Source organism: Eublepharis macularius, chromosome 7 (assembly GCF_028583425.1).
Source record: "Eublepharis macularius isolate TG4126 chromosome 7, MPM_Emac_v1.0, whole genome shotgun sequence".
Taxonomy (NCBI): domain Eukaryota; kingdom Metazoa; phylum Chordata; class Lepidosauria; order Squamata; family Eublepharidae; genus Eublepharis; species Eublepharis macularius.
Window position 1 is genome coordinate 7,573,151 of NC_072796.1, and position 27,345 is coordinate 7,600,495.

At 45.3% G+C, this 27,345-nt stretch overlaps 1 protein-coding gene across 1 annotated transcript in view; it reads left to right on the top strand.

The window, feature by feature from the left end:
- CFAP61 (cilia and flagella associated protein 61) overlaps positions 1 to 27,345 on the top strand; it is a 198,205-nt gene that overhangs the window by 121,538 nt on the left and 49,322 nt on the right. The window contains exons 21-22 of the mRNA XM_054984388.1: positions 3,978 to 4,152; positions 18,764 to 19,056. Coding sequence (XP_054840363.1) covers positions 3,978 to 4,152; positions 18,764 to 19,056 — 468 coding nt within the window. The remainder of the gene's footprint in view (positions 1 to 3,977; positions 4,153 to 18,763; positions 19,057 to 27,345) is intronic.

Consider the following 27,345-nt stretch of genomic DNA (forward strand, 5'->3'; position numbering starts at 1 on the left):
GCAAGGAGAACTGAGGGAAGGGGGCCGTTGGTCGCTGGAGGAGCATGTGACCGTTTGGGCGGGAAAACGGTCGCTGAGGCGCGCGACAAACGGCCCCTTCGGAGCCATAGAAGCTATAGAAAATTCTCCGGCGGCTGGCCTGCGCCTGCGCAGTCCCCATGTGTGTCAGCACAGAAGAACTCGATGAACATAAGTTACAGGTATGTTAACCCTGTTTCCCCCCCCCCCGCCCCGCCCCCAACCAGGAGGGTAAGGGGACCCTAACCCTAACTTCCTCCCAGAAGTTTTTCTTGGCTGGAGGTGGTTCCAGGAAGAATGAAAGGGGTCCCTGGCTGCTTCTTACTCTCTCTGCGGGCTCCAACTGATAGAAGATGGAGGAAGGAGAGACTCCGTGCGGGAGCCGAATCCAGGCATGACGGAGGGCTGATCGGCTGCCACTCACCCCAATGGTAGTGGTTGGAAGCTGGAGGGAGGGGGAGGCTCAGCTGGAGCAGCGTCTAAGCAAGGTGGAGGAATGCCGGAGTGCTCCCTAATCTCCCAGTGGTGCCCCCAAACAGTTGGGAGTGGGTGCATTACGAAAGCCCAGAGCATTTTTAAGGCTTGAGAGGTTGCCCCATTCTGTCCCTGCCTGTAGCTGAGGAGGCTGGGCCAAGGCTTGCCCAGGACCCCTGCCATGGCATCTCCAAGGAAAAGGATCAAGTAGTCAGTGGTATGGAAGTCTTCTGCCTGAGAGCCATGGGTGGTCTGAGTAGACCGTACTGACCTTGATAGACAAACAGTATAAGGCAGTGTTGTGTATTCAAAGTCCTTTCAGGTCCTTGGCAGGTTGGCCTTTATAGAATCAGAGGGTCCCCCAGGGTCGCCTAGTCCTTTGTAAGTGGTTTGTAAAAGAGGTTAAGACACATACAGCTAGAAGTTCCTTGCTTACAGACAGCCCCCCAACCTTAAACGACTTCTCACTCACAATCATGAATTGGCCAGCAGAGTCACCAGCACAGGTACCAGGCCCTGCAACAGACCCAGATGCCACCTCTGCCCCTATATCTACCCAGGGAATACAATTACAGGACCCAATGGCATCAACTACACTGTCTCTGGCTCTTACAGCTGCTCATCCTCCAATCTGATATATGCCCTCATGTGCCAACAATGTCCTTCTGCTCTGTACATTGGACAAACCAGCCAACCTCTACGCAAAAGAATAAATGGTCACAAATCTGACATTAGAAATGGAAACGTCCAGAAACCAGTGGGAGAACACTTCAATCTACCAGGACATTCCATCTAGGACTTAAAGGTCACCGTAGTTCAACAGAAACCTTTCAAAAACAAAATCCAACGGGAGGCTGCTGAATTGGAATTCATATGCAAATTCGACTCTGTCAAGCTGGGACTGAATAGGGACTATGAATGGTTATTACATTATCACAGGTAACAGATTTCCTTTACAGAGGCTGGGTCTGGGGGAGCCCAGTGACACCTGGCGTGGGCTTTCGGGGACCACAGTTCTCTTTGTCAGATGCATCTGGCGGGGAGAGCTGTGGTTATCGAAGGCTTATACTGCATTGGAATTGGTTTTGCTGCTACAAACTAACAGGGCAAACTCCAACTGACCCCAACACCAAAAGGAGATGTTTACATTTACTAGCAAAGGAATGTTTTGTTTGCACCCTCCCCCCTAATTGCCTCTTCTCTCTTCTCCCCTCCTCCTCCCTCCTCTTCTATATTTGACCAGTCTCTGTATCAGGCATCTGACGAAGAGAACTTGATTCTCGAAAGCTTATGCTACAATAAAATTGGTTAGTCTTAAAGGTGCTACTGGACTCTTTTTGACAGCTAGAAGTAGGATCTTTACTGCAGCAGCTCCTCTGCATTGTTGGACAGGTCTGGTAAAAGTAATTTTTCTTCTTGGGGATCTGGGTTTGCAGCATCCAAAAAAAAGTACCCACGGCCCCAAGAGCCTCGTCTGACTCAACTTACCTTATCACAGGCTATTATGCATAGTGCCTGTGTCCTGTTCACGATTGGTGACTGGGGTGATTCTCACCGCACAAAGTCAGCAGCCCTCTTATGCTCGGGTTGCTGGTGTTCTTAGTTAACTTAGTTAATATCGGAAACCAGGCTCCTGTCAAAGTCTTTCTCAGCCGTTGCTGGGAGAGCCGAAGCTCAAGGAGATTAAACTAGGGTTACAATGAAACACCCTGTAGAACAATTATAGGATGTCAATTTCAATATTCTATTTTACGTAGTGAATTTCTTATTCCAATTTTGTTTACGTACAATAAATCACACAGTCCCGTTCCCAACTGCATATATTGTGCAAAAATCCTCTTCAAAGTGCTGTTTTGAAGAGCCACATTCGATTCTACCCACTGGTGGAGGACAAGCGGCTTCTGTATATTCTATGCCTACAACTCTGTGCATCTTGGGAATTTTGAAAGGACAAGACAAGGACTAGACAAGGATTTTTGCACAATATATGCAATTGGGAATGGGACTGTGTGATTTATTGTACGTAAACAAAATTGGAATAAGAAATTCACTATGTAAAATAGAATATTGAAATTTACATCCTATAATTGTTCTACAGGGTGTTTCATTGTAACCCTAGTTTAATCTCCTTGAGCTTCAGCTCTCCCAGCAACGGTTGTACTAGGAGGTTTCTCCTTTTGAGTCTGGAAAGTCTTTTTCAGGCCAGTTGCAACTGTTCCTTTTGTCACTGACACCTGCCAAATCAGTAGCCAGTAGAATCTTCTGACGGTTTAGACTGGAGGTGCCCAGGTGGAGTAGAGGGCAAGCTAGCATCTCCCTCCTCTGGTAAGCAGCCTCAGCTATGCAGAGAGGTAAGATACTTGGATCTGGCAGCCAGAGCCCCTGCTTGGAATACTTACGCTTTTCTCGGCCTCAGGTCCCCATCTGCAATTTGAGGCCAGTAATTTTGCCCATTATAAGGATTTCTGGAACTGTTTTCCTGTGCTGTTTTGGAAGGAAGCTCCATGAACTCAGCAGGACTTAATTCCAAGTGAACATATATAGAATGCCGTGACCTGGATAGCCCAGGTGAGCCTGATCTCGTCTGATCTCAGAAGCTAAGCAGGGTTGGCCTTGGTTAGTAATTGGATGGGAGACCTCCAATGAAGTCCAGGGTGGCAGAGGCAAGCAATGGCAGGCAAACCATCTCCGTTAGTCTCTTGCCATGAAAACCCCACCAGTGGTCACCATAAGCCAGCTATGACTTGATGTTAATCTCCACCAACATATATAGAATAGCTCTGCAAGATGTTGTACATGAGGTGCTTTGAACACATGAAACTTGCTCTGTATTTGCTAAGTGTTCTTTATTTCCATGGTGAGTGGGCTTACAGCAAATGCCACCAGTTTAAATGATCTGCTATAGCATATCTGCAGGACTGCCTCTCACCATATGTTCCCTGGAGGGTACTTAGGTCAGCTGATAAACAACTGTTGGTGGTCCCTGGTCCCAAGGTTGCTCTCTTGGCCTTCTAGGTCCTGGCGCTCACCTGGTGGAACTCTCTGTCCGTGGAAACCAGGCCCTGGAGTGGTTTACTATCTTTCCTCCAAGCCTGTAAAACAGAGATGTTCTGCCAGGCATATGGCTGTGGTTGGGGCTTGGGTGAGCTCCTTTTTGGCCGGTCTCCGTCCTGTCCAGTGGGGAATGAAGCCCCATCCTCTCGATTGTCGGCCGACTTACCCAGTGTGTATGCCGTCTCCCATCCCATGGGATGTATTAGGTCAAGTTTGGAATATAGGTCGGTGTGAAGACATGCTGCCTTCTTGCACCGATTCTTATGTCTTAATGTATTTTAATGTGATTAATGTATTTAATATATTTTAATGTGATTTTTATTGATTGATGTTACCTGTTCTGAGCCCGCTTGCAGGGAGAGTGGGTTTTAAATTTAATAAAATAAAAATAAATAAATCATATTAATCTCTGGCACTCTTCATTAATACAGGTTCCATGTCCCACTGGTGCAGATATCCGAAAACTGTTCACCAACAGGGAGGTCTTCCAAAACCGTAAAGAGAAATATACCGACATTGTCCCTTCCAACCTTTTTGTTCTTTCAGATGAGGAGGACTGCTTACTGGCAATGAAGTGGGTAAAAGAAAATCTTATTGGTTTCCCAGGTAGGCATTTTGTACTAACTGGGTGGACAGGAGGAGGGTGCAATTTGATGTCTTTTTTGGCACAGTTTGTCTCCATTTCCAGTGTATAATTATAGTCTAATACTCACAAAATGTTTTATTTGCCAAAATTTGTTTTATAAATTAATTTGCAACTCCCTGTCAATTTTGGAGACTCTTTCTTTTCCCTTAGAATAAAGGCTGGAGATATTAACTATAATTATTTTATGACATAAATGAAAGCCCTAAGAGCAGAGTCTGGCTGCAATCATTAATTAACAAATTAGATAATAATTTCATTGCTAAGTGTATTTTTATGACTATAGACACAATTTCAGAAATGGAAAACAGTGGCAAAAAGCACATGTGAACTCACACAGGCATATAGGCACACGCACATGCACACACACACACAGAAACACACAATCTTTGGGCTCAATCCAAAGATACTCTTGCCCTCAAAGCATTATATGCACCTAGCATTGTGCACATTAGGTCGATGTGGATAGGCAGTCACCCATCCATTAACACCCACGTTGCCATTCTAGAACAGCAAATGGGCTTTTTTGCGATGCTTCAACATTGAATCTGTTTTTGCCAGCTTGTTCAGTAATCTCTGCCAATCTGCATTAAATTTCTTCATTACATGTGCACTCCGGAATGACACATGAGTTACCATATGCAAAAGACCGAGCAATCTGTCTGTGGTTTTGTAATCTGTGCACATAGAATGGGACCCCACTTTATTTATTTATTTATTCATTCATTCATTTATTTATTTAGTCAAATTTATGCCCCGACCTCCCGACAAACAGGCTCAGGGTGGCTAACAACATATATTATACAGAATCACAGAGTCACAGAGCTGGAAAAGGTGATGCAGACCATCTAGTCTAACCCGCTGCCCAATGCAGGAGGAGCCTAAAGCATCCCTGACAAATATTCATCCGGCCTCTTCTTGAAAACTGCCAGTGAAGGGGAGCTCACCACCTCCCTAGGCAGCAGATTCCACCTTTGAACTACTCTGACCATGAATCACAGAGTTGGAAGGGGCCATACAAGCCTTCTAGCCCAACCCCCTGCCCAGTGCAGGATCAGCCTAAAGCATCCCTGACAAATATTCATCCGGCCTCTTCTTGAAAACTGCCAGTGAAGGGGAGCTCACCACCTCCCTAGGCAGCTGACTGCACCTTTGAACCTCCAAGGAAGGATTCTCTGGTTTGTTGCTGATCCTCTGGCTTCACTTTGGTTCGGTGATGCTTTCTCTCAGTTCAGCTGGCACCTGGGACTGTGTCTTTGGTCAGTGGCTGCCTTGCCCCTGAGAGCCAGATTGGAATTTTCCCCACCATAGGAAACAGTGGAGAGTGGCTGGGGGGGCACCTTGTTCAGGGGACCATTGACGTGGACCCAGGATCCAATCTCCTTGAAACTTAGTGGGTCTTTAGTGGGCAGCCGAGAGTAGGTTCTCTGCAAATTTAGTGGCATTTGCTTGAAAAACACGCCCCCCCCCCCTTCAATAGTTTTCCCCATAGAGAATAACGGCCAGATAAATTTAGGATTCTGTAAATTCAGGGATACCGAAATTAGCTCCCTTTACAGAGATGCCGAAATTAGTTCCCTTTACAGAGATACCGAAATTAGTTCCCTTTACTCTTCACAGCTAATCGCCATTAATGGCCGTAAATCTGTCTAATTCTCTCTTAAAGCCATCTACACTAGTGGTCATCACTGAGCCCGCTGGTAGTGAATTCCACAATTTAATGACTCATTAAGTAAAGAAGTGTTTCCTTTGGTCTGTCCTGAACCTATTTGCCCATCAACTTCATTGGGTGCCCCCGAACTATACAGTATTGAGGACAGAGGGTGGGGACAGTGTGCTCTGTCCTGGGAACCCTTCTCCTGAATCATAACCACCTTTGAAGAGCCTGACTGGATCAGACCGTTGCTCCAGTCTGTTTCCCTCAGTGGCCAATCTGATGTCCTAGAAGGCCCACAAACAGGAGCGCAGAGGCAAAGCCCACCACACCTGGGATATACTGCTCTGAACATGAAGGCTGCTTTAGCCATTGTGAGTGATAACCATTGATAAGTCTATCCGACATTATTTTTATTTATTTTTTAATTTATTTTATTCGATTTATATTCTGCCTTCCCCACACCAGCAGGCTCAGGGCGGATTACAACTAACTTACCATTTAAAATTACATTAAACACTTGATACAATTTAAAACCATAAAACATTCAAAATATCATAGCTAAAATACATATACATACATATACATACAGCGGCACAATGATCCAGCTGACCACCCTTTAACAATCTCCAAAGCATTGAGGCAGGGAATATGTGAGAGATGGAGATTGTCACTTGTCGGGAGGGCATGTACTCTACTCACTCGGCCAGGGGGGCACCGCCTAGCTCCGATCGTATGCGTGGCGGAACAGCTCCATCTTACAGGTCCAGCGGAAAGATAACAAATCCCACCGGGCCCTGGTCTCATTGGACAGAGCATTCCACCAGGCTGGGGCCAGGACTGAAAAGGCCCTGGCCCTGGTCAATGCCAGGCGGGCCTCCCTGGGGATCTTTAACAGATGTTTGTCAGTAGAACAAAGAGTCCTCTGGGGTTCATATGGGGAGAGGCAGTCCTGCAGATACGCCGGTCTCAGTCCGCATAGGGCTTTATAAGTTAATACCAAAACCCCTTTTATATTAGTGACTAGTGCTGCACACCATGTCTGTGAGTCTCACAAATGAACTATACATTGTGTGAAGAAGCATGTCCTTTTGTCTGTTCTGAGTCTTCCCATAAATTTCACTGGGTGCCCAGAGTTCTGGAGTTTGGGAAGAACTGGAAAGGTTTTCCTGGTCCATTTTCTCCACCGCATGTAGAGTTTCACAAACTTCTATTGTGTCCCTGCTTAGTTAGTCTAAGCTTTTAAAGTTCCAAATCCCCATAGCCTTTCCACATAGGAAAGGTTCTCCAATCCCTTGATAATTTTGGCTTCTCATTTTTATGCCTTTTCCAGAGACCCTTTTTTGATATATGATGAAACCACAACTATGCAAAGTATTCCAGCAGTACCGTGATGATGGTTTATTTTCAGTCTCATTCCTAATAATCCTCAACAGATTATTTGTCTTCCCCACTGTTCACTGAATCTCATTTGCCATGTTGATATCTGAGCACTTGGGCACTTTAAAATATATAAATTGATTTCATTGTGATAAGTGTTCTTCCTCCCAGTTGGGATTTTTCTTCTTCCTGGCTGGCTGCTCCTGAACCTGGCCGGGTGAAGGGGGTGGACATTGTCACCTTCTCCTCACCTGATCCTGGCCAGGTGAAGGGGGCGGGCATTGCTACTGATCCCAGCTGGGTGAAGGCGGGAGGCAGGCATTGCCACCTGCTCCCCTCCTGATCCCAGCTGGGTTAAGGGCAGGTGGGCATTGCCAACTTCTCCACTCCTGATCCCAGCTGGGTGAAGGCGGGGGTGGGCATTGCCACCTGCTCCGCGCCTGATCCCAGCCCGGGCTTCCCGCCATGGCGTGCTCTCTGGAGGTCTGGCTGCCTCATCTGGGTTTCCCTCCACAGCAGCGCCCTCTGGAGGCCCACCAGGGTAGGGAGTGAGTTGTCTTGAATATGCTTCACTTTTTATATAGTAGGATATATAAAATTGAAATTTCATTTAAAACATTGAACTGCTGCTTTTGTCCAATAACAGGCAGCCGAGGGAAAGCGTATACTGCCCAGTACACCACTTCTAATCTCTGAACAATTGCAAAGAGCCTCCAGTCGCTGTGTCCATAGATGCCCTGTACTAGATCATCGTGGCAGGGTTATCTACTCTTTACTGCTTTGACCCGCCCCCTCCCATCCCGCTCTTTTGCACTTTCATGGGAATAAAACTCTTAGTCAAAACCTACACATTTTAATTTATGGGTATGAACTAATGTTTATAAAGGCCGATCTGCCTCACACTTCTAAATTCTCTTTGTTAATCTAACCATTGATCTTTTTTGGAAGGTGTGTAACTTAACTGTAAACTAACTGAGGGCCAGTGTTGTGTAGTGGTTAGAGTGTCAGACTAGGATCTGGGAGACCCAGGTTTGAATCCCCCCTCTGCCATGGAAGCTCACTGAGTGACCTTGGGCCTGTCACATACTCTCAGCCTAACCTACCTTGCAGGGTTGTTATGAGATTAGAATGGCAGTGAGTGAAGGATGTCAACTGCTTTGGGTTCCCATTGGGGAGAAAGACTGGGTATAAATAATGAATAAAATAAGTTATCTAGGCAGACTCTTTCATAAAATGTAGGTGTGTTCAGATTCCCTTTTTAGAAAAAACGCTTCAAAACAAAGATAGACAAGGTTGATGTGGATGCCTTTCTGCTCTACCTGGCTAACGGGTTGATTACTGGTTGGAGTCAAGACTGGCATGTTGTGTGAGCCTTTGTTTCTGGCTATTTCAAAATGTCACTGGCCACATCTTCCCTGGAGTGGCTCCAGCCCAGCATGCGTCCCACAGACCTCGGGGAGGAAGAGAGCCAAAAAGAACAGGAGGGTCCCTCCCGGTCTTAAACAGCAAACATTCAGATTGGAGAAGAATAGATTGCCCACCCCCTGCGATGAGGGGATCAATCGACATCTGAGGCTGCCCTTGTGAGAAGCCAATCAGGTATGCATATGCTAATAGGGTTTCCCACTCCACATGCTGATGAGGGCAGGAGGCAGAAGATTGAATTATCACCTCTGGGTTCGGCTGGCCAGGAGGTGGGAAATTCAATTCGAACACACTTAAGGCTGATTAAGCAATGGCTAGGCAGGGGGAGAGCTCCGCTTTTCTTGTCACAGTGACAGACAACTATTCTAAATAGTAAAGACAGCTCTGCTGGCTCTCCAAGATGGGGTGTGTGTTTTGCTTTGTTTGTTTTTAAATGGGAACCATAATGTCAATCGAGCCAGAATACATCAAATTAATTAGGCCATCTCCTCATCTTTGTCTCATCCCAGACTCTGAGATCAGCCCGGGCCTGACTTCTGGACGCCATCATATTTGTGTGTGTGATGTTTAAGGAGCAGTTCTGAAGAAGAAGGGGGATGTTGTATCTGTAGGGCCCTGAGGTACCTAGACAGAAGCAAGCCACACTGTTGTCAGGTGGTCACCTGTCATAACCAACAAGATCCTGGGTACTGTTTGTGCTCTAATGTTATGGGTATAACTACAGGCTGAAGCTATTTCTTGACTGTGATGTGAAAGTATGTAAGGGGAGCCTGTCTCTCCTGTTACCTCTATGTTCTCTTAACCTCCTCTCTCCTTAGCCTGGGAAGAGATGTTTGCATTGGACGCTCATAGCCTGGAGACTTCTCATACGTCAACTCCGCTTTTCAGCTCTCCTTTTTCCCACCCAGATGCTTCCTTTTGAATGTAGCTGTTACCTTAAGGGAGTGGGGATTTGGGGATTTATCCATGCTTGGAATCCTATATATGTCTTTTGCTTGTAGGGAAATGTCATTCCTATCAAAAATGGAGTAAGATACTGGCAGCTTATCAATAAAGTCCTTTAACTCATGCAGTGAAGTCTTTTGAGAGTTACCTGGCAGGTCCTTACAGAGTGATGTGGGAGAGGGCTAAAAGGACTTGGCACAAACCTGGCATTTACTGATGTATTTGCATTTGATGTATGAAGATTAGGCAGCCGTAGCACCTACACTGCAGAGAGAAATCTCTCGTGCCGTTTCTTGGGTGAGAGAATATCTGCCAGGCTTTACAGACTCCATTCTAGGGAAGAGGCTGCTGGAGTCAGAACTATGTTGCCAATCTTCTTTTTCTGCTCCAGTGCTGTTTCTTGTTGGCTGCAGCCTGTCAAGATTATACAAGATAATCTGGATTATCTAGATGGATACACGCACGATACATGAGTAGCAGGCAGTTTATGTCTTAGGGCCAAACCAAACATGACAGTGTCCTCGTGGCTGCCACAAAGATGCTGCCACCATTTAAAGATGATTTTAAAATGCTATGAGGGCCTTGTGAGGCTCATACTGACCCGGGCCTCTCTGGTGCCATCGACCGTCGCTAGTGAGGCCCTGGAAGGGCCGTGTTGGGGTCCCAAGCCTCAGAAAGAGAGAGAGGTGGGTTGTCGTCACCTGTGACTCCTCTGTTGCTCTCTTGGATAAGCTCTGGCCCCTGAACTCCCTGGCCAGACACTTTCCACTCCTCCCCAGCTTGTGCATGGATTCCCCTTTTATCTCCTCACCATTCCCAGTTTCCATTCCCCAGCCCTGCCCCCAACAATGTAGCCGCTGCCCGGGCTGCCTTTGGCTCCTTCTTCCTTTCTTGCCCTTCTGCTGTTGGGTGAGTGCTGGGGGTGGCGAAGAAAGCCAGGGGTGCCATGAATGGGGTGTGCGGCCCCGGGGAAGCCTGTGAGTCTGGCCCTGGCCCCGGACAGGCCCAGTCCTGGTCAGGCCTGCAGCATACTTGTTTCTCCCATGTCTTTTTAAGTGCTGAAACAGCAACACCGGGAGGAGGGAGAGAGTGCGTGTGTGCACGCATACAGCCATTTTGGCACTTGAGAGGGACTAAACAGGAGCATCTCAGCCTGCCTCACTTTGAGATTGGGCTGCACCTCTGGGGGGGGGGGGATGAAATAAAAGTAACAGAAGCCATTTATTCCTCCCAAAGCACAAATGGAAATCCATTCTGTTTGTCCCGAGGCACTTAAAATCCAAGCCATTGTGTTTGTGACTCAGAAAAATCTTTCTGCCCCTATAACAGAATCTCGATTTGGAGAGTGGTACCATACAAGATCCGTGACAGAGCACAGCTCGTGGAGCAGGATTTTTCTGCCTCCCCATCCACTGCAGCCCAAATATTTGTTCTTGGGGGTCTGAGTTGTGAAATAGCATAGGGAGCAAAGTCTGCTGCAAGAGGGTGGACTTGGCAGAAATCCCCCTTCCAATGGAAGTGCCCTACTGTTGGCAGAAACAGACCATAATATAAGCCAGTGTTTTTCCATTTGTTTTAAATTTCCAAAGCAGAACTGGGCAAGATAGTAAGTTGCAATCAGTTGTAACTCATTAGCTAGCTTGAAGCTAAGAAGCAAGTGGATGTAAGGAGTAAAAATACTTGAACTGCCTGAGACAGATCAATTCTCCTCCAATTGTTTACTCCAATGCAACTTACTGCCTTGTTTAAAACATGCTTGTAGGAATGCTATAGCCTTGAAATTGCAGAGCATAAATAATCTGGCATGGCTACTGCACTCTGTCTAATATGCTTTCTGTATAATGTGATTTTTGTAAGGCTAAGAATTCAGGTCATACTGAGGTCACGAAGTTTCATATTCCCAATTGGAGGAAATGAATGAGGATTCTCAGCAGTGGGACATGAGTGTCTAATATTAAATGATAAATCCACTATAATGGGTTTTATTTATAGTTGCTGTTACTTCTCAGAATAATACTATTGTGTCTCTCAAATACATTTTCATGCCGTTAAAGTATATTTGGAAATTACAAGGCATCTGTCAGATTGATGTAGCTTATTTTGTAAGAGTGGACATACATAGCAATATTTATAATAAACTGAAAACATGATTTCCTGAGGTCAGAGAGAGAGCATTATTTCCCTTAATCTAATGTTTTTTCCATTTGATGTCAGATAAAGTAACTCTGAATGTGCCATAAATAACCAAAGATAGGTGCAAAAGCAAGATTTACTTTGGTTCAAGAACTGATAATCTATTAGTTATAGAGACTCCAGAATTTATTCTTGTGATACTACATTTATATTCCATTTGCCTCACTGAACCATGAGTGTATGCATAGTTATTAATAGTCATTCATAATTCACTTATCTTACTGATATCTATGATATATATTATACCAAGAGATTGACATTGTTTCCTTTCAATGTATTTATATTAAAATTTCATAATAAAAAAGAATTGATGGCTACAAATAGGCTACAAATGCAGATTGAACATCAGTACCTATTAGAACTGTAAGGTGCTAGAATACTCATCGTAGAAAGGATGATGGAATTCTTCCTGGAGGAAAGAGTTTTGGTCTGGTGTCTCAGTTCTGCCCATTGAGGATTAATACAGGGATATCTTCTTCCTAAAAGTCTCCCCCCCCCCCCCGCTCATTTTGGTATCAGAAACTGTCATAATTAGAGATGAATGTCCAGTGAGATGGATATTCATTTAAATGAAATTTCCTTTATGAAATATCAGTCAGGAAAGGATCCTTTTCCTATTGCTTCCCCTCCCCTTTTCTACTTGGCTCGATAGTTTAAGCAGTGGTGGCGTTTGTTCTGCAGCCCATGCACACCCTGCTTGTGAAGCTCTGAGCTTGACATGGCCAGAGCGGATCTTACATGGATGCCAACATGGTAATAGGCTGCATCAAGGAATTTGAATTGATGGCCTTTTTACCCTTCTAACATTATCCTTTTCTATACAGCAATGCAGCTGTGTGCTGCTGGCATGGAAGCTTGCTAAGATCTGTGGCTTTTGTGGTCCTCTGCTAATTCACAGTGCATGTGCTAATTTCATCTCCCTTTGTGGAATATTATTCACTGATGTGTGTATATAGTGCCATCAAGGTGCAGTTGATTTATGGCAACCCCATTGGGTTTTCAAGTCAAGATACATTTAGAGGTGGTTTGCCATTGCCTGTCTCTGCATAGCAGCCATGAACTTCTTTGGTGGTGTCCCATCCAAGTACTAACCAAAGCCAACTCAATTTAGCTTCCAGGATCTTCCAAGATCGGACTAATCTTGACATAATGACCTTTCACAGATACTAAACTTTGATTATACTGCTGGATCTCTCAGTAGCTTTCAACACTGTTGATGTTTTAATATTAAGTGCCTAGACATGGGAGTCATGATTAGGAGCAAATTGCTTGAGTGGTTTATTGATTAGCTCCCATGTTCATAAGGTTGTGGTTGATGAGTCTGCTTCATGGGATTTATCCTGCAGAGTCTATAGGGTTCCATGTGGTAACCATGTTTTAAGATCTACATGAACCTTTAAATGAGATTGGCTGTGTCTTTGGAGTTGGGAGTCATGAAAGTACTGATGACACATAATTATATCTAAGCCTTTGGAAGGGGCTGGAATTTTTAGTGATCAGATCTGCCCTCACAATATTAAGAAGGCTTATGAGTATGGCAGTATCATAAGCCCTTCCCTGTAGGTGTTTTATACACAGAAACACTGCCTGGCCAGGCAGAAAATGGATGCTAGATCCTGAATGGGAGCTGGGAAATTACTAGCATGTGAGATGCCAGGCAAGACCAGCTTTCAGTCCCCACACGCTGTAGATGTTCAAAGATCCTGAGACAAGAGGGTCTTCCTGGAGTTCCTGAATTAATCACCTTAACACACTCTACCAATCTTCCCTTGTCTACTCTCCCATTTCAGGTGATTCAGGGCTCTGATAGCTTTATTAACCCATCCATCGTGGGTCATCAGTAATCACTGATAACTTTAGTTTTGCTCAGGAAGGCTTTATCGCACCTTCCCAGTTTTATTCTCTCACTCTAGAGACAGCCTTCCAGTTCGTTGTCTCAACCAGAGATGACTATTAAGTTATTGTTTTGGGGGCCGAAGACATAATCTTGCCCCAGGGTATGTTTCACGGTATAATTGGACTGCCCCTCCACCATAGTTGTGTCCATGCCCTCAGATCCAGCATCCACCCTCAGACTTCCATCTGAGCACTCTTCCTACATTGATGCACTGGTTGCTCAATGCTCCTTCTCACAGATGCCCTCTTCAGGACTGGCAACTGTCATGCAATCCCTCAACTCTATCCAATTTTTCTCACTGCTTTCTAGTTAGTTCTGTGTGTGTCTTGTGTGCTTTGTGTGCAATTGATCTTGTTATTTTAAATAAAAGCTCCTTTTGATTAAACATCTGCTTCATTATTAAAAGAGTTCTCTAGAAGGGACAATCTTCATGTACATTGGTGGAGAAGATCCCAGTTACTCGCCTCTTGCTGCCTCTTCTTGCACGCTAATTCCCCCAACTCTCAAGGAGACCACCCCCATTTGGGTAACAGCCTGATGCAGCATTTGTCTGTTGGGAGATGGGAATCAGGTGGCTGAGGGGGAAGGATGGGCTAGAATTGAATCCAAACAAGGCAGCAATAAAGCTGCTTGATAAGGTTGATGCCCTTGTGGGTGCTGTCATACATCCTTACTTGATTGGGGTTAATTCATCTATGTTGGACCCAAGTCAAGTCAAGTCAAGTTTATTATTGCAGTCTGTGACCAGTACATATAAAACAATTTGCAAATTACAAATGTGGACTCAATTACAGGTCTTAGAATATTCATGGGCCCTGCTCTCATACATGATAAACAGGTGTAAACTGGAGCACAAACTGGCACAATGGAAGAACCTCTGCTTCACATGCAGATGGTCCCAGGTTCAATTCCCAGCATGTCCAATTAAAAGGACCAGGCAGCTGGACCTTGCCCTGAGACCCTGGAGAGATGCTGCCAGTCTTAGTAGACAATACTGACCTTGGTGGACCAAAAATCTGATTCATCATAAGGTTAGCTTTGTGTGTGTTTCTTTGTATGTGTTTATCAAACGTCAAACAGCTCTCTTTTTGGATGCAGCCAAATTGGCCACTATGATCCATGCTACAGAAACCTCAGGGCTACTGCAACATGTTCTACATGGGTCAGCCCTTGAAGACAACTCATAAAAATTTTATGCAAAATAATCTCTGAAGAGGTGACATAGAAATAACAAATGCAGCTTATTTCTTATCCAGAGTAAGCCATTTTACACATACTACACTAATTTTAAGATCTTTTAATTGGTTTCCCATTTCTTTCTGAATTCAGTTCAAGGTGCTTGTCCTTAAAGCCCTTTATGGCATAGAACACAGATATTTGCAAGAGAATCTCTTCTGCGCAGCACCTCCAGTCCTAACCCTGTTTTCTGTTTTGTTGGCCCTCTGGTGCCATTTGGACATTTGCAAATGCGCTCGGTCTTTTTCTGTGATGACATTACAAAACAGCTTCCCAGAGATGCCAAAAAAAAAGTCCTCCTTGCTTAAGAAAGTACGCACAGCAGACTTGCTTAGGAGTACTTTTAATGGATTGATTTAATTTTAGGAACAGTCTGTATGGGGAGGCGCTGACATTAGTGATTATTAGTAAGTGTCATTTGTTTATCAGAACTGAATGGTGATAATTTATTTTCAAATTGGTTTTGTAATTACCTTAAATCAACATAGGGGGAAAGGTGGGGTTGAAGTGTATGTATGTGTGTGTTTTAACGGCAATATTGCTCTTTTAAATTTGTGCTACAGTAACTTATTAATGTCAAGTCATTTCAGTCCTGAAATTTTCCTGTGGTTTCTTCACCATTATTACTTTTACTTTGGGTTCAGACAAGTCAAACGAATCTAGTAAGAACACCTTGTTCCTATAGAGACCCTGTTTAATTAAAACCTCTTTCATTTATTGTGCTAGAAGATAGGTGTTCTGACCTGGACTTCTCTGACAGCAACTCTACCAATAATGACCCCAGCCCGTATTCATCTACCGAAGAGATTCCAGAATCCACTTTACCTAATGCCCAAGTATGAGGGCCCATAGCCCTCTATGAGGATGAGAAATGGGAAATCCTCACTGGAGGAAGCAGAAAGCGCCACCTGAGGAGATTCAAGCACAGTTCTGAGCCGAAGTCAGCTCTGGCAGCCCTCTGGCCCTCCCTGAGGATGTGTGCTTGGCTAAGGTTTGGAGCCTTCTCCTGCCAACACCGAGTTCCCTGGGAGCTCTCCTTGGTCCTGCTGATCTGGAGCCTGCCCTCACTATGCTGCCTCCTACCTATCTCATCTGCTCTGTAACTTCTGTTGAAAGTTAATGCCTTTGCTTAAACTCCACACGCTCATTGCTTAATGGAAGGAGGATTGTATGGATATGTTTATGTTGTTTGCTACATCCTCCTTTGAATGGTAGAATCTTCAGGGCAATCTTTGAACGGCCCATGTCTTCAGGAAGAGAGACTTGTATAGAATTTGTAATTTTTTTAAAAAAAAATCTGTTATTTATGAATGTACAGGAATTAATATAATGCAGCAGTCAGTTCAAGAAGTACTAATTCCAAAGCAGGATCAATCCAGGACTTCCCATGAAAAGTGAGGGATTTGACTGAGGTCAAAGCTCTAGAATGTTTCCTTGCATTTATCCTAATCTACATTCTTACAAAATGGTCCTGATTGCATGGCTGCTAGCTGTCTAGATCATCTGACCATGAAATTTTGTAGGAAGTCTGTTTTGCTACACTTGTGCAGCATGACCAGCAATGAATAATACGATCCCAAAGGATCGTCTTACTTTGGTTGTTGTGGATTTTCTGGGCTGTATAGCCGTGGTCTTGGCATTGTAGTTCCTGACATTTCACCAGCAGCTGTGGCTGGCATCTTCAGAGGTGTAGCACCAAAAGACAGAGATCTCTCGGTGTCACGGCTATACAGCCCGGAAAATCCACAACAACCATCGTTCTCCGGCCGTGAAAGCCTTCGACAAGATCATCCTTCTTGTTAGGACATCACCAGTAAAAATAATGATGAAATTTCATTTTCCTAAAAAGGGCATTCTAATCATAAGAAAATGACCAAAATAGACATTACCTCTAGAAGCACAAAATACGTTGCCAAAAGTGAATTTCTGACAGTGTTCTATTTGGAATGTTCAAAGCCAAAATCGAGAACCAGCATGACTGACTAGGCTGTGAGCAACCCAGGTTCCCTTCCCTGCTCTGCCATGGAAGCTTGCTGGGTGACTTTGGGCCAGTCACACGCTTTTTAGCAATTATTCGTACCATTACTTAAAAGAGGCATTCTGCTTTCTCTCGTGCACAAATGGGAATGCCTTTTCTGAGAGGAAAACAGATGAAAGATAAGAAAGATGTGCAAAACCATCCCAGGGAAAACAGTGAGGCTAAGGGATTAGTCCTAAGCAAGTCTGCTCAGAAGTAAGTCCCGTGTTATTCAATGGGGCTTACTTCCAGAAAACGGTTCTTAGAATTGCAGCCTAAAGGCTATTCACATATTATCAAGCTTGGGTTTTACTGTGGAGCTGAATTCACATGGGGATTTTCTCCCACATGGGCAGTGAGATATCTCTTCAGTAAATGGAATCATCCACAGGACATTCTGCCCAGTTTGATCATGCAACTCATAATGGAGCCAGAGAAAGTTAAAAAACCTAATTTTTTGCAACTCACAGGTGAAACCACAAAGTATGGGGAAGAGAAAAGAGCTAAGCTCCACTTTCAAAATGGCCTGTTTATCTCCTTTTAGCCTTTTAAAAGGGCCTTTTCTCCTTTCCCCACAGAGCTGTGCCATAGCTTTACAGCATGGCCTTGTAGGGAAATGGAAAGTGCAAGGAAAGGAGAGGTTCTAGTTCACAGATGGCCTGCCAAAAATGTTATTGTGTCTATACTTCTGTGCAAGTGTGACAAAGAAAATAATAAAAGCAAGGGTCAGAGCAGCAGCAGCATGGAACACAACCACTCCTGCCTTTATCCAGTAGCCACTGCTGCTGTCACAGCGGCATGTTTTCATGCCCCCATGTTTACCTGAGTTTACACTGGGCAGGGAGGTGCAGCCGATTCTATTTCCTTGACAAGTTTCCCATTCATTTAACCTGCCTGGTATACATCTGGGAAGGGCCATGGCTCCGTGGTAGAGCATCTGCTTGGCATGCAGAAGGTCCCAGGTTCAATCCCCAGTATCTCCAGATGTAAGGACCCAGTAGCAGCTGGTGAGAAAAACCTTGGCCTGGGACCCTGGAAAGACGCTGCCAGTCTGAGTAGGCAATACTGACCTTGAGGGACCAGTGGTCTAGTATCAGGCAGCTTCATGTTTGTATGTGTCCTATTCATACTTCACATTTTTAGATGTCCACCTGAAAAAATTAATGTTTGAACAGCTTAACTTTAGCTCAGTGACCCATCTATGCATATTTGGCAGACTTTTTGCTTCTTTGGGGTTTTCCTGCAGAGGGTGCAGCTTAGTTCCTAGTTGCAGTTGCTGTTCTTTTTTGGATTTCCCTACATCTTCTGGGAGGGAGGTGGAAGCAACATGGTGGGAGAAGAGAGAGATGGAAGGGACACAGTTTTCTTCTTGCTTTTCAAATTATGAGGTAAAATCTCTGTGAGTGAGTTCTGGTAGCTATGCTACCCCCCCCCTTTCCATTTTCCTCCATCTCTTCTGCAGGTTCTTTCATTTGTATTTGAAAGTGCTCTAACCAGACAAAAGAGATGGGGGACCTGTGGGTGGAATGGGGGAGGACATGATAAAAGAGTTCGTCTAGAGGTTCTCAATCCAAAGGATTTCAAATTCTGGGGGCATAATAAATGTCCTACTTCTGTGTTAAGTGCTTGCTACTTTCTGGGATGTATTCTACAGATTCTTCACTCAATTATCTTAGTGACTGTTGCTAGGTAACATTGTTTGCTTCATAGCATCAGAGCAACAAGAGGGTCACAGATCAGTTCAGTATTATTATCTTCTGAGTTACACTAATAAGGTTTTATTATGTGTCTTAAATTATTTTTCCCTCTCTTTTTCCCTCTCCCCAGGGAATGTTATTGTCTACGGGAATACAATTGACGTTTACACCACCGTAGAAGCCCTCTTATCATTAGGAATTAGTGGCAGCCGAATATGCCTTGTGCATCCACCACTGCTATCGAATGTTACTGCTATTAATAACAATGCCATAGAAAAGGCTGTTGAGAAAGTGTTTTCCGATGCCGGCGTATCTGTGCATTATGACAGTCTGCTGGCTCAGTGGAACGATGGCAGTCATCCGGATCCTATTGTGCATGCGTCTTTCACTACTAACACAAAGCCATTTAGACTGCAGTGCTCCGTAAGTATACGCCTCTGCTATGTTAAATCTGTCGACTGCTCATGCAAAGGTCAGCTTAGGATGACAGAACGGTAGGGCTGAAAGAAATATCAGGTGCAATCCAGTGTGCGTTCTTTGGCACATGCCCCCTGAAATAAGTGAGAGCTTTGCCAGAGCTTTCCATTGGATTGATGCCAGGATATTTGATTGTATTTTCTTGACTGCGTTTCGAAGATGTCTGTCCTTTGGCTGGACATACTGCTTAAAGTACAAACCAAAAACATTTTAAGTTTCCTTAACAGAATAAGGTTTTAAATGCCTTAATTAATGTTGTTGCCTAAATTTGCCTGTTTTGGAATGCTTCGATGTTTCATTAAGCCAGTTGTTTCCCTGAGAAGTTTCTCTTTAGTAAAGTAAAACAAGACTCTACACTGGTGCTTTAAGAAGTGTTTTAAAAAACAAAGGCCTAAATGTTAATCTCAGGTCAGACACAGCTAAGATAACATCCCTGTGGGAAGGTATTTGCAGATCCAGAGAACTATGGGTAGGCCCAGAGAACTTCTGCATCCACGGAAGAAAGGATCCATGCAGTCCCTGTTTTTGTCTGAGTTCTCTGAAGCTCCCCAACTCCAGGTTGGTAAATTTGGGAGTGTAGCCTGGGGAGAGCAGGTTTTGGGGAAGGGAGGCACTTCAGAGGGGTATGATGATATAGAGCCCACCCTCCAAAGCAGCCATTTTCTCCAGGGGAACTGATGTCTGTAGACTGGAGATCATTTATAATTCCAGGAGATCTCCAGATCCCACCAAGTGGTTGGCAACCCTGTGCAACCCACACACCCTATGTTTAGGCCTTCAGACAGGTTACAACAAATAGGATAAAAACATACAGTAAAATCAAAGCATCCATCAAAATTACAAAAAAAAATGAAACCAACTCAACTAACACATCTCACATCCAAGGTACCATTAACAATCCCTTCCATGCCACATTTCTAATGTAGATTGGGCCCCTATGTGTCTGATTTTTAGAGATAAAAATACTGAGAGCTCCATTCACAGAATTCTCAGCATTCCTAATGTGAGAGTGCACCTTGGCTAAACATTTATCCTGCTTTTCAGGATAAAATTCAGATCAATCAACAAATAAGCTTTAAAAAAATAGGCTTTAAAACATATCCTTAGTACCATTTTCTCACCACTTACTACACAAGCTTAGGCAAGCTGAAAAACTTGCTGAAACAGGATAATGCTTTAGGAAGCACATAAAGACACAATGATTTACAGTCTTGGTGTCAGCCACCACTAACTAGACCCTATGATGTGCTACCTCTCTGTATTTCTAAGGATAGAGGCAGATGGAGCAAGACCTCTGAAGGTTACTTAAGTATATGGTGAGATTTAGAGAAGGTGGTCTGTAAGGTACACTGGTCCTATGCTGTTTAAGACTTGAAAGGTCAAAATCACCACCTTGAATTGGGCCTGGAAACCAGATAGCAAGCAGAGTATCTGAACGTCCAGGTGCCGGTCTGGATTTGTAAGTTCTCCCACACTGCATATTCAGGGGCAGTGCAACCCCATCCCAAACCTGCAAAACACCTAATCCATAATCAGCTGCACGCACACACCCAATTTCATTTTATTCATCACCATTAAGCTTCATTTTATTCATATCCATCCAGTCTTTCACTGGCCCCAGGCAGTGGTTCAGAATCAATGCTTGTAGATTCATATGGATGAGAGAATCAAATGTCATGTCAATATTGATGGCTTCTCACTCCACTCTCTGGACAATTCTATTCAGCTGCTTCGTATAGACTTTTAATAGCACCAGAAATGAGAGAGAAGCACAAACTTATAGATGGAAGCATGGTTTCCTAAACTCATCCCTGAAGGATACTATGATTAATAGAGTTGAAAGCTCCCCAAAAGTCCAGCAGAACCAATGGAGGTGTGCTGCTTTTGTGCAGCTCCCAGTGCAGGTTGCCTACAGGAGCAAGCACTTCATTCCCAAACAAGATCTGAAGAAAGATTGAAAAGGATCCCAAAGTTTGCTGTTATCCAAGAATTCCTGGATTTGCAACACCACAAAGTATTCATGAACCTTAGCTTGTGCAATTGTAGTCAAAAGGTGTAAAGGCTTCTTCCTCTTGTCCAGAGAATTTGTAATCGTCCCTTTGAGAGTTCATCTCCCTCTGGGGTCAGTTCTGATCTTTCTGCCTCAAAAGGAAGAAAATATCATCTAGCCATTTGGCTTTCCTCATCTCTGTCCCTTTAGGTGGGACATTCTAGCAAGCTGTGAGATGATAAATCTTTTGTTCTTGCTTTGACTATAATAATTTACATCGGCAAGTGTTAAAGTACTCTGTGCTTAGAGCTTACCCCCACACACCTTTCCTTTCTGTCAGCTAAAAGCTTGCAGACCAATTCCAACACATAGAAAGAATAAAGTCCCAGTGGTTGAATTATTGAGCCTACTTATTAGGTGAAGGGTATTTCTCTACACAGTGAAGTATTGTTTCTTCACCATTGTCATGGAATGGGCTCAAAACTGGCCCATATGTGGTTGGATTCTGTATGAATTTTCCATCACTGATGTTTTGTCATCTCCCCAACCACTTTAATGCTTCCAGTTCCTCAATAAACGGGGGAGCATTAAAAACTTTGAAAGCTGGAAGAGCATATGAGCATCCTAAATGCTGCTTGAATAATTTCCCTATTCCAGGGGTTGAGTAAAGGACTTTAGCAACACTAGAAACCATATTGGCCCCCCAAAAGCCACCTGGATCCATTCACCTTCAGGAGTGGAACATCCTGACAAGTGATTAAGATGTGGAATTCACTGTCAGCCACAGGACATAAGCATAGACAGTTGTACAAGGGGATTAGACAGAGGCATGGAGGAGAGGTCTATCTGGCTACTAGCTATAGTGACTGTGGCGGAACAGGCGCTGGCTCTCAGTCCGGGCAACTGAGCCGCCATCAATGGCCTGCTAGCCCCGCTGTCTGCCTCCCACCATCCCTGGTGGGCGTGGCTCACACTCTTCGCCACTGCCACCACTCACTGAATTGTACACCGCCTGACTGAGGGGCAGTGAGACCCCTCTGGCTGAGGTTCCTTACTGGGAAGTGAATTCCCCAATCTTCGGGTGGGCCCTGGAGAATTGGCAACCCACCAAGGTTTGGCCTGATCAGTTCTCCTGGGCTCCCTCCCTCCCTGTAGCGTGCCAAGTGGAGGAGCTTACGTAGTCAGAGCACCACCAGGTTCTTTATATTCAAAAAAGTATAACAACTATATACAGAGCACTATATACAAAGCAGGTAAAGGCACAACACATAGGGGTAGACCCCCCCCCCCCGTTCAGAACTCATAGGGCAGAAAATCAAACTGAGGAGAACCGTTGTCTGCTTTCCCTACCACACTGTTCCCTACTCTACCTTAAGGGGGTGGTGGGGGTCTGAGGGAAGGGTCACCCTTTTATTCCCTTTCTGCTGCCTCCCAGGCCCTCCACACTTAGGGCCCAGGCACCCGGGTCTCACCCAGCAGCAGGAACCTCTCCTTCTGCAACCAAGAAGGCGACTAACCTTTCCCTCAGCGTAGGCTGGGTATATCTATTCAGGCTCCACCCCTTCTTTTCCCCCCATACTTTCTTGGCCCGGGGCAGCTGGGAGTTGTAGTCCAGGAAGAAGGGCGTCCCACACCAAGACTCCTGCAGGCCCCTCCCTGGCCCCACAGCCCATCAGACCTCAGGGGGAACATTTTCTCCACTTTCTTTAAAGACAGATTAACAGCAACCGGCACTCATTTCACCCCTGGTAACCATTTTGTTACAGTGACTAAAGGCAGACAAAATCTTGAGCTTCACCAATGGGTTTCCTTCTTGGTAAGCAGGAATAGGATTGGAATGCAATCCTTGGTAATCCTACTATATAAAAGGCAAACCATGTTCCTGACCACTCACTCCTTATCCCCATGCAGGCACAGTATGCAGGGATAAGAAGTGAGTCTGGGCAAAACAGTTAGCCTCCCCGCTTCCTCCTCGGGGCTTCCAGAGATCCAGAAAGGCTCAGCGTGGCGGCAAGGCCCTCCCAAGGTACTGCAGCGGCCAGGGACAGGGCTCCCCACTGCTTCTGCGGGGCCTTGTGAGGGCTGCGCGCAAGTCGAGCAGCAGCTGAGGGGCCAGAGGAGGGGGGGATCCTGTGATCTCTTCCCTGATCTCCCCCTCAACTCCCCCATGGGGGGAGGTGGAGGGGAGGGAAGCACTGCTACAGCCTTCTGTATTTTCTCAAACAATGGGCATTATTGTTAGTCTATACCTATAAAAGGGAAACCATATTTCCGATGACTCATCTCTTATCCCAGAGCACAGGCACGGTAGCGCACCCCTAGTGGGGATAAGCAGAGAGACAGCAGCGCTCCCTGCCTGCAGCAGCTGGTTTGGCCCCAAGAGGCTCTCAAGCCTGACACCACCCCCACCCTGCTCCTCACCTGTGGCGGCTTGATCTGACCACTGCCGGGTGCAGGATCCTGGTGCCGTACCCCCACGCTCCTTGCCGGCAACAGCCATTGCCGGGTGCAGGAGCCTGCCAAGGTGCCTGGTATGCCACCCCCTCCAGCGTTGCTCCCCAACGCTCCCTGAGGCTGGTAAGGTGGGCTGTGGAGCCCGCTGCTCAGCTAAGCAGAGGGAAGGCAGGCAAACCGCCATCTTCCCTCTGCCCAGCTGATCTGTGGTCAAGGGGGCCTGCGGAGCCCTCTGCTCAGCTAGGCAGAGGAAGATGGGCAAACCACCGCCTTCCCTCTGCTCAGCTGATCCGTGGGCAAGGCAGCCTGTGGAGCCTGCTGCTCAGCCGGTGGGCACTCTCTACTAGAGCCCATTGTATTAAGACACAACGGGCTCTGGCACTAGTATTACATAATGAGCAACTATTGTTGTAAACAAGTGAAGTAATATACACATGCCAAAGTTATAAATCCCTCTCTTTTAAAAAGAAAGTGACTGGCCTGTTAATGACTCTTACATAGTATAACAATGTAATCACAACAAGCACTCCTCCGTAAAGGTGCGGGGCATGCGCAGTTCATCTATGGTCTTTGATGCAGTCCCACATTGGAGCTGCACTTGCGCAGGCCTGCCACTCGGAACAGGACTTTTTTTAGCTCAAATGCTATGGGGGGGCAACCTCCCCCCGCAACTGCATCGAGCCGGTTTTCCCACTGAAAGGTCGAGGAGGTCGCCCCCTTCTCCCCCCGGGTTTTTTTTTTTGCAAGACGGACGTCTTGTTAGTTCTCTTAGCCTTTATTGGTGCGTTCTGCTTAGTAGCTGTAAATAGTTGTTAGTTAGTCAGTTTGTAGTTAGTAGTTGTAGTGTTAGAAGGTTTGTTTTTTTAAAAAATTGTTCCTTGTTCTGAGAGAACATTACAGAGCTTGTGGAAGCAGTGAGTTGTATCATTTTTTGCCTGGCCGCACCCACTAGTTTCTTTTTCTTTATCCCAGTTCCCGGAAGCTTGAAATGCCGGACAAATCACTTTTCAAGTAGTGTGTACAATGTGGCACTAAGATGGCCTGACGTATCTAGAAGAAGGCCACACTGTGGAGAGGTGCAAGCATTGTCAGCTTTTCACCCTCAAGGCGAGAGGGGTTCATGCCTCCCAACTAAAAACAATGCTGTGGAAGAAGACGATGTCAAGCGCCAGTAGCCCGGCAGTGAAGGTATCTGCCCCGGTAGACCGCACGATTGGAGCTGTTTCGAAACCGACTCGGGAAGTGGCGTCAATGTGGGATCGGAGACCAGACTCCCTGTTGGACCCAACCGCTCGACCTCGAGGTTGACAGTGAAAGTAGTCGCAGTCTAGAGAGACTTCTGCATTAGTCCAACCTACTGCGAGTATTGCTCTGATTAAGGAGAGCCTCCAGAGGGCAACGGATGGTACGGTCAGATCTCCGGTGCTGAGAGGACCTAAAGGGACTTCTTCAGACCCACCACCAAAAAAGTGCAAAGAGAAAATGAAACACTTGAAGAAGCCGCATCACAAGTCTCAGAGCCGTGCTAAATCCATTTCGGAATCTGCGCCAGAACCATGCATAGATAAACCACTTACCCTTCGACGTATATTGAGTTTGCAGTCACCTTCATCTGGGGAAGAAATTAGGATGGAGCTTGGCTCCCAGTGTCAGAGCTACCCACCATGGGACCAAGCAGGGCAGGCTCACCAGTGCCCACCCTGGTGCCCTCCTTATCAGCCAGCTGGATATTATTAAAATTGGGACATGTACCCACCTTTTCCATGTGCGTCATCAGCATCGGAACAGATGGTTCCAACGAAGCCTCCTTGCTGATCAGAACCGAACTGGTACAATCAGTCACGTGCCTTTATTTTGGAGCAGAGATTGGTTTTGGAATCTGAGCCGGAGGCGGAAGGGTTAGAACGGAATCTGACAGGCACCTTGGATCCGTCATCAGAAGGGATTGTGGGGGACTAGGAGTGGAACTCCCCCAATATTCATTTTAAACTATACTCTAAGCAGATGTGCTCCGTATGGCTGAGTCATTGAACATTGATGTTTCGACATTACAGCAGAAGCCAAGGGATAGCATCCTCAAACATATCTACTCTGACACACCAAACACAGTGGCTTTCCCTATGATAGAAGGCTTTGTGGACGTTATGGACAGTTTATTCCAGAAATCTGCTTCAACTGGCAATTACAAAGAAAGTGGAGGCTCTGTATAAGATTAAACAGGACAAATGCCCTTACCTGTTCACACACCCTCCAGCATCCTCAATGATTGCTGAACAGCTTCAATCCAAACACAGGCAGGGTAGTATGGTGACATCTGCGGATAAAGAAGGAAGAAAACTGGATGCAGTTGACAGAAAGTTCTATTCAGGGTCACCCCTAATCATCAAGATCCCAAATTACCTTGCCATAATGAGTGGATACCAGTTTTTTTATGGCAAAAGATAGCTGCTTTTATGGAGAGCTTACCAGAGGAAAAAAGATCCCTTGTGAATCTCATTTATGATTAGGCACTGATATGTCCAAACAGCAGATCAGTGCCAGTAGGCACATCCTGGATGCATCTACAAGAGCTCACAACACTGCAGTGGTACTGCGTAGACATGCCTGGCTCAAGGGGTAAGGTCTATGGCCTTACCCCTTGAGATGAGGACAAAGATTGAAGATATGCCATTCGAGGGTGTTTCTCTCTTTGCCAAAAAGACCAATGACTGACTACCTGTCTAAAAAGAAAAAGAACAGACAAACAGCCAGATCCTATGGCGTCCTACCTGCGGTAGCTGGAAGTCCAACATTTTGGCAGTCAGGAAGGCAAGATTATAACCAGAGGCGTGATTTCCACTCTTATCAGTTGCAACCACACCGTCTGCAGTATCCCTGTAGAGCACCATATATGGGCCAGAATCAGCCAAGAAGGAAATAGTCTGGGCACCCTAAGGCTTTGCATCAGTACCAAGCCAATAAATAACAAGGGCATAGTCAAAAAAGCCAGTTCTGACTAGAGGTGCAGGAACCACTAGCTTCAACCCCGTTCAAGAACAGGCTGTTCAAGTTCTTCCAGGCATGGTGGGATGTCACTTCTGATTGTAGGGTTTTGTCAATAATTAAAATAGGTTATGGTTAAGAATTCTATTCTTTGCCTCCTACTTCTTTACCATCACAGGTCCCTAATAACACCTTACCTGAATTACAGGAGGAGATTCACACTTTGTTACATAAAGGAGGCCTCCAAAAAGTCCCTGAGTGGGAAACACCCTTTGGTTTCTTTTCCTGTTTCTTCCTAGTAGATAAGAAGGACAGAGAGAAAAGACCTACATTAGACCGCAGAGGTTTAAACGCCCATTTGAAGGTCTCAACGTTTAGAATGGTGACACTCCCTTAGTTTATAAACATGGTTTCTTCTGATGCTTGGTTTGCGGTCTTGGACTGCAAGATGCTTATTTCCACATTTCAATACACCAAAAGCACAGGAAATATCTAAGTTTGTGTTCAAAGGGGAAGTTTTCCAATATTTGGTACTCCCATTTGGCCTGGCTACAGCACCTCGTGTTTTTACAAAGTGTGTGGTGGTGGTTGTTGCTCACTTAAGACATTTGGGGTATTCTAGTTACCCTTACCTTGACGACTGGCTAATTACTACTAGTTCGCTAAGGGAATTGGAAGAGCACATAGACATTACTCTACATACATATGAATTGTTAGGACTCATTGTTAACTGGAAGAATTCAGAGTTGGTACCTAAATGCACCATAAAGTGTATAACAGCAACAACATATGATTTATATACCGCCCTT